Source organism: Pteropus alecto, unplaced genomic scaffold (assembly GCF_000325575.1).
Source record: "Pteropus alecto unplaced genomic scaffold, ASM32557v1 scaffold50, whole genome shotgun sequence".
Taxonomy (NCBI): Eukaryota; Metazoa; Chordata; class Mammalia; order Chiroptera; family Pteropodidae; genus Pteropus; species Pteropus alecto.
In genome coordinates, this window is record NW_006431918.1 from 13,243,005 (window position 1) to 13,250,570 (window position 7,566).

Here is a 7,566-nt window from a genome sequence, read left to right on the forward strand (position 1 = left end):
GAAGTATGCTTTTTCTTGGGCAGCCTGCTCTCAGGAGCTTCGATTACATCATGATGCCTCTGCTTCAGCTTCTTCCGGCTGCTTCTCGGGTTATCCCCATTTCTGCCACTCCATAAATCCCTTCAATAATCTCCCCCAAATTAAGTCCTCTCTGGCTTTTCTTACCAACCCATTTCCCTCCCCCAAGTCCAGATCTAATCGGCCTCACAAGTCCGATAGGATCTTTTTGAAAGGACATTCTGTGATTAGGCAATTTTATTCAAGAATGATTGCTGAGGGAACCATCAACGATATGATTTTGCCTGGCAAGAAATATTTGAGAGGGAGATGGATTTCCTTCCTTCTCTCCTTCCTTCCTTCCTTCCTTCCTTCCTTCCTTCCATCCTTCCTTCCTTCCCTCCCTCCCTCCTTCCCTCCCTTCCCTCCCTTCTCTCTCTTCCCTTCTTTCTTTTCCTTCTTTCTTTGTTTTCTTTTCTTTCTTTCTTTCTTTAAAGTCTTTTTGTTATAAAATATAAAACATATATAAAAATACATAAATTATAAATGAGTATATAATTATAACTACAGAATCATAGTAAGTAAACAGCTTGCAACCATGAGAGAGAATATTCCAGAAATCTCAAGCCCCTCTCACTCTTCTATTTGTACCCCTTTCTGATTTGACCTCCCCACCTCCCCAGAGGTCACCTTTTAGGGAAATCCTTCCTTGATTTTCTTTATGTTTTGTCTGTTTTTCAGCTTTAAACAAATGATATCATACTATTTTTATTTCTGTGTGTCTTATTCCATTCATTCAATATCGCTCGTGAGATTCTATATTCGTTTGCTAGGTCTGCTGTAACAAAGGACGAGCAACTGGGGTATTAAACAACAGAAATGTGTTTCTTCATTTCTGGAGGCTGGAAGTCCAAGACCAAGGTGTCGGCCAAGGTGGCGTCTTCCGAGGCCTCCCTCCTTGGCTTGCAGATGACCGTCTTTTCCCTGCGTCTTCACATGGCCTTCACTCTGTGTGTCTGTCTGTGTCCTAATCTCCTTTTCTTATAAAGACACTAGTCACATTGGATTAGGGTCCATCCTAATGACCTTACTCTAACTTAATCACCACTTTAAAGACCATATTTCCAAATATAGTCACACTCATATACTGGGGTTAGGATTTCAAAATAGGAATTTGGGGGGACACAATTCAGCCCATAACAGATTCATTCATATTGTTGAATATGACAGTAGTCTGTTCATTTTCATTGCTATGCATAGTCTGGTGTATGAATATTTCGTAAGCTATTTAGCCATTCTAACGTTGAGGGGCACGGGCCCGTTTCCAGTTGAAGGATATGAGGTTGAGGCTATTATGAACATGCTGCTCTGAACCTTATAATATAGGCTTCCTGGAACACATTTGCCACTCGTCTTCCATTGTCGAGATACTGGGCCAGTATCCCCATTTGAAAGATGAAGAAACTGGGTCCCTGAGGGAGGAAGTGACTCACATGAGTCCAACAGTGAACAAGTTTCAGAGCCCAAATCATCTAAGAGCCTCTGAATAGTTTCACAAGCTCTAAAATATGTCACTGGCCTAACCTGGTGTGACGGAGAAGAACTTCCCAAGGAGTGTAAAGAAAGCCTTTTGTTTATCAGGGGGCTGCACATAGGGACCTGTGACAGCCACTTTTTAACTGGAGAGGAGGTGATGACAGCAACATCTGGGGGAGGAGGGGGGCTGGACTGTGAGTTTCATTCCCTGTGATTGGGGCAGTGAGAATGGACAGAGGTTGGCCTAGGAGGAGGACCCCACCGGGCTCGTGCCTCATTCACGGCTTGAGATCCGCAATGAGTAGAAGCACCAGAGCAGCAACAGCTGGACAAAGAGAGATGCTTATGACACGTCATGAGGCTCAGGGGTCAGCCCTCGGCCTCATGGGCCCTCGATGTGTCAGGGCCTTTTGGAGGGTGGAGGGGTGCATTGATAAGTTGGGATGCTCTGTGCAGAATTTCCTGAAACGTGCTAATGGACACATTCAGTTATATAATACATATAGGATATTGCCACTATTCCTTCTTAATGGCAGAGCCCCTATGTCCAAGAAACAATATGGGACTCACTGGAGATGACATAAATGTTTTGCTGTTGTTGTGGAATATTTCAAACACATCCAGAGGCATAAAGACTAGGATAATGGAACCCCTTGTACCCAACACCCAGCTTCAACAGTGGTCAACTTGGCCAATCCTGTTTCATGTACATCCCCATCTAACCCTATTATTTTAAAGCAAATCCCAGACATCATGTCGTTTCACCCTGGAAGTGAGGTTTTTATCATTGCTTATGGCTAAGGTGCCCTCTGGAAGGATAGAGGCCCCCAATCTCAGTGTGAAGGAGAAAAGAGTTCTCTAAAGATGGAGTACCTCCTCCTGTTATTGCTCACCCTAGGAAGATAGTCCAAGCTGAGCATTGGCCAGATGGAGCCGGGGCCACAAGACTGTCCAAGCATCATCACCCCCCCCCACACACACACACGTATGCACACATGCACACATATTCCTCAGAACTCCTAAACAAGACCCTTCTATCTGCATCTGTAAGCCACAGCCAGTGGATGCAAGGCAAGGGGAGAACGCTGCCCTCAGAAGCAGGGGGAGTAAATTTTAATCTCATATGGCCTCCAGACATCCCTTAGCCTCTCAAGTTTCAGTTTATTAATATCCATGTGAGGGCTCACTAGTTTCCCAGTCCAAAAGCAGATGATCCTTCCAGGGTTAAGATATCTCAGTCTCTGGGAGCCCAGCCCCAGTGCCCAGCACAGCCCAGACGCAGCCCGGACGCAGGGCAGGCAGTCCAGATTTTGTGAACCTGAAGCTGATAGGATATGAAGGTCCCCTTTAAAAAGAATACTAAATTGTAAAAAGATATCAGGGACAGGCCCTTGGATGACCCTGGGCAAGTGAGGGGCTCAAAATCATCAGCTTGGGCAGTGGCACTGCATGGAGGAGAGCGAGTCTGGCTCCTTGGCTTATCACGAGACCCTGCCTGCGGGGTGCAGAGAAGGAAATGGGGAGAAATACCCTTTTCCTCACTCCTGTGGAGCGAGGACGAATGAACTCACTAGAGCTACTCTCAGGCTGCTTAGATACTGGGGCATAGTTGTACCTACGTGGGGCGCGGTGGGTGAGGCAGTCCGCATCATGAGGCTGGGGCTGGGGTTTGGAGGGGTGGGACACGGTGTGGGCTGTGGCCGCGTCAAGGAGCCCGGGGCGGGGCGCACCGCCTCTGGGCATCGTTTTGCAAGTAGGTGATGAGAGAGGCGCAATGACTAAGGGAGATGGGAGGAGAGAACGGGTTTGAGATAGAGTGATAGTCTGATAAGAGAGGAAAGGTACCTGAAGACAAACAGCAACACGGAAAATCAAGCATCCACACCCAGGAAAAAAGAAGCATCCGAGCCTGACACCTGGTGGGGGAGGGTGATACTGCTCGCGGTAGGCGTGCCCTCAGAGAGGACCCCGGAGACCCCAAGCCAACCGCTTGACTAGCAGAATGACCTGGGAAAAGACATTCCCCTCTGGGCCTCAGCTTCCTCAGCTTCCAAATAAGGAAGTGTTCCCAGAGAGCTCGACAGACCTCAAGTTTATGGGAAGAAATTTCTCAGCTGGAAACTCTTGCCTCCTTAACGTGCTCTTAACCCCTGGCATCTGCTACCCTTTGTCTGCAAACATTAACATAGATGACAAAACACATAGACATGGGAATGCATGTGAACAGAACCCCTGAGAAATAGCCCATTATGCTCTCCTGCCTGGGCATAGGTGCTTGAGTTTGTGGTTTGCTGTTGCATGTGGGAGAATCAGCCTTTTCAGCCAGAGTAAATGAATCAATAAGTCAACTTCCTAGTCTCTCCATGGCAAAAAGCCCCTGAAGGGTTCTAAGAGAACATCCTTTCTGCTCCAGAGTTCTGGGGTTTTCTGGCTGACTTCTGGAATATTCTGGGAGGAACATCAAGAACAGTGAGATGGAGATGATAGCGAAGGCTTCCAAGAGGGCTAAGGTTAAGATGAAGGAGAAGGTAACTTAGGATGGACATGGTCAAATAGAGAGGAGGATTTGGGGAACTTTTTCCCAAGATATTGAAATGAAGCCCAAATCCCCAATCCTGATTTTCCCTCTACACGCCTTACCTCTCATGCATGTGTCTTTATTAACCCTCCAGGTGCCTTTTCCCTGTCTGTGAAGGACGTGACCGCCCAGGGGGAGATGATCAAACACTATAAGATCCGTTCCTTAGATGAAGGGGGCTATTACATCTCCCCCCGGGTCACCTTCCCCGCTCTCCAGGATTTGGTGCAGTACTATTCCAGTAAGAAGAGGGGTGTCTAATGGGGGCAGGTGCTTGTATTTTTCTGTTGCTAAGATCTCAAAATTTTGTGACTCATTAGTGCTATCTTTGCGGGGAGTGGGGAGATTATCCCAAGGCTGGACCCAAGGAGTTGACAACTGTTGATAATAGTGATTCAAAGTCTGTGTACCTAATCCTCTCTCCTGGCTAAGCATGCAACCACTTGGAGAGTAACGAGTATTTTCAGTCTTACAGAGAACAGGTCAATGATAGCATGCCTGCTTTATGGAAAACAATTGCAAAGAGCAGAGTGTGTATGTGGGGGTGGGGTGGGGGGACACAACTGTGAATCCCGAGGGAGAGATGCCAATCTGACCAACTCTGCTTCCTTACTGCAGAGAAGGGGGATGGTTTATGCCAGAGGCTGACCCAACCCTGTGTGAACCTGGATCCTCAGAACCCCTGGGCCCAGGATGAATGGGAAATCCCCCGGCAGTCTCTCAGGCTGGTCAGGAAACTCGGGTCTGGGCAGTTTGGTGAAGTCTGGATGGGTGAGTATGTGGCCTGCCAGAAGCCCCTCTCTCCCTGCCCTGCGTCTTGAAGCACGGAAGGCTCAGGATTTGCACAGTGCGTCCTGCTTCCCCATCTGGGCTTGTGAGGGAGAAGGGACAGGGGCTACGATACCCATTTTATAGACAAGGTAGTGGACCGTTGTTCTTCAACTGCCTGAAGGGGACTGACACAGGCTGGCATCCTGCAAGATAAGCTGGCACATTCAGCATCCTCAGGAGCTGTACATTCCAGCCCAGGGCCACTTCCTGGGGGGTGGAGGGCAGGTTCAGCTCAGTGTGTATGCTGCAGGTAGATGGCTCCTGGAAGCTCATATAGATTTTGGTTAAAGGATCACCTCCCACAACCTCTGGGTCTTCTGAATGGCTTCTTCATTCTCTCCCCCCACCTCACCCCCTCTCTTGGGTCAGGTTATTACAAAAACAACACGAAGGTGGCCATCAAGACCTTGAAAGAGGGAACCATGTCCCCAGAGGCCTTCCTGGGCGAGGCTAACCTGATGAAAACTCTCCAGCATGAGAGGCTGGTCCGTCTCTACGCCGTAGTCACGAAGGAGCCCATCTACATCGTGACCGAGTACATGGCCAGAGGTGGTGCCCCACGTGGGGCTGCGTCCCTCAGACAGAGGCGGGGATGGGCGGGGTGAGGGTCCAGGCTTACGGAGCTGAGAAGGCGGAGGCCCATCTGCTTCTGTGGGTTTGCCTGGCTAGGGGACTTCTGCAGGGAACTGCTGAGCCATGGGCTGAATCAGTTAGCCAACGTCCTGGGCATCTAGGGTGTTCCACATGCATGGGGGTGGGAGGGGAGGATGGCGAGAAACAAGATGGCTAAATTGTTCTGCAGAGCTGTGTCCTTGGCTCAGGAGCACTTCAACTAATATTTTTGGTGTGTCTTCTGTGCCTGGCGCTGTTCGATACCCACTGGGGAGGACAGAGCAAGGCAAAGTCAAAAGAGCAGAAGGCTGGGCATCCAGAGATGGCTCTATTCCCAGTTCTACCACTTACCAGCCATGAGACCTTTTACAACCATGTGAACATTTTACAGCGCGATGAAAAGAGGTTGGGTGAGATGGCCTCTGAGGTCCAGTGCGGCCAAGCTTTCATTGAGCAGTGGGCCTGGGGTCAGGCCTCAGCCTTTGACCTCCTTTTCACCCCTTCTGTGACACTGACCACACACTGCTTCCTTTAGGATCCAAAGGTGCCATGATAATATAATTTCTGAAACGTCACCATGTTGAGCTGGAACACAATGACTGCCCTGCGCACTTCTCAGCTATACCTCAGAAGGGCATCCCTCTCAGCTCTCAGATGCCACAGAGGAGCTGCATTTGTCCCCTGCGCCAAACCCTAGGAGACGGGTCTTTCCATTTGTGCGCTTCTTTGCACTCTTGCTCCTCAGAGGCAGAATCTCTACCAACAAAGGGTAAAGGGGGCAAGAATGTCATGCCAAGAATGAGCACTAAACTTAGAGTCAGAGGAGCAGGTTCTGCTCCTGGCTCTCTGGCTACATGACACTGAATTTGGCTGAGACTTTACTTTCTGTGAGCAGCTGGAAGCCTATTAGCTGTCTCCTGGGATGCTGTGAAGACCAAGGTTGGAATTCCGTAAAGCAGAAGGCACTCTGATGTTGGGGGTGGATTTCTTTGTGGACAAAAGATCTGACAGAGCACCACCTACTTCCGGCCCCTGGCGGAGAGCAGCCCGTACCTGGGGGAGGCTGGCATACCAGGGTAGAGTCATTTGCAGAACTGCAGTAGCAATTTCTCTTTCTTTAGGATGCTTGCTGGATTTCTTGAAGACAGATGAAGGTAGCAGATTGTCCCTCTCAAGACTGATCGACATGTCAGCCCAGGTTAGTGAGCTACCAAGGACAATGGGGCCTGAGAATACAAATGCCCCCATAGGCGCCCAGGCCTCTCTGCCCTGCCCTGGGGCCTGACAAAATGGACTATTTAGAGGTTGTATGAATTCGATTTAGGCTGGGCTGTGAAAGACAGAAAACCCAAAGTAATAATGGCTTAAACTTGTAAATATCCAAACGTGGGCAGTCTGGGGCAGTAGGTGGGTCTGCCCCTCAAAGTCCCAAGGACCCAGGTTTCTTCTACCTGCCTGGTGTTTTAGAGTGTCATCTGATTGCCCCAGGTAGCTGCTCACATTTTACCATCTTGTCCTCTTCTCAGCCAGCGGGAGGGAGTAAGGGGGGACAAAGCCCACTTTCCTCCCTGAAGTCACTCACTATTCTTGCTTTTACATTTTCCTGGCCACACCTAGCTGCAGGGGAGCTTGGGAAATGTAGTCTTTATTCTGGGCAGCCATGATGACATGAGGTGGATTCTATCACTAGGAGAGGGAGAACAGTTGGCGTGGGAAACCAGAGAGTTTGCATAAATTCCATTTACCATGTCAGGCAAGTGTTTTGTGGTGACCTCATTTCTTCCTCAGGTGTTGCCTTCTGTAGCAGGTGGGAAAATGGAGAGGAGGGATCTTTCTTCCCTGGGGATTTTAGCTGAGGGCTCTAACTGGCTGAAAAACTCATCTGGTGGCCCTGAGTGTGTGTGTCTGTTAAAACTGGAACTCTCAGCAGAAAATCTCTGGTCTGTGGTCAACCTGTAAGACGTGTAAACACACGCACGCATCCGGCTGCAGAGAGGAAACCTCTCCTCGCC

General features: G+C 49.2%; 1 protein-coding gene across 1 annotated transcript in view; it reads left to right on the forward strand.

Moving 5' to 3' along the window:
• Nucleotides 1–7,566, forward strand: part of BLK (BLK proto-oncogene, Src family tyrosine kinase) — a 48,910-nt gene that overhangs the window by 36,287 nt on the left and 5,057 nt on the right. Inside the window, exons 6-10 of the mRNA XM_015600689.2 lie at nt 1,639–1,727; nt 4,206–4,352; nt 4,730–4,882; nt 5,312–5,491; nt 6,676–6,752. Of these exons, the coding sequence (XP_015456175.1) occupies nt 1,639–1,727; nt 4,206–4,352; nt 4,730–4,882; nt 5,312–5,491; nt 6,676–6,752 (646 nt within the window). The remainder of the gene's footprint in view (nt 1–1,638; nt 1,728–4,205; nt 4,353–4,729; nt 4,883–5,311; nt 5,492–6,675; nt 6,753–7,566) is intronic.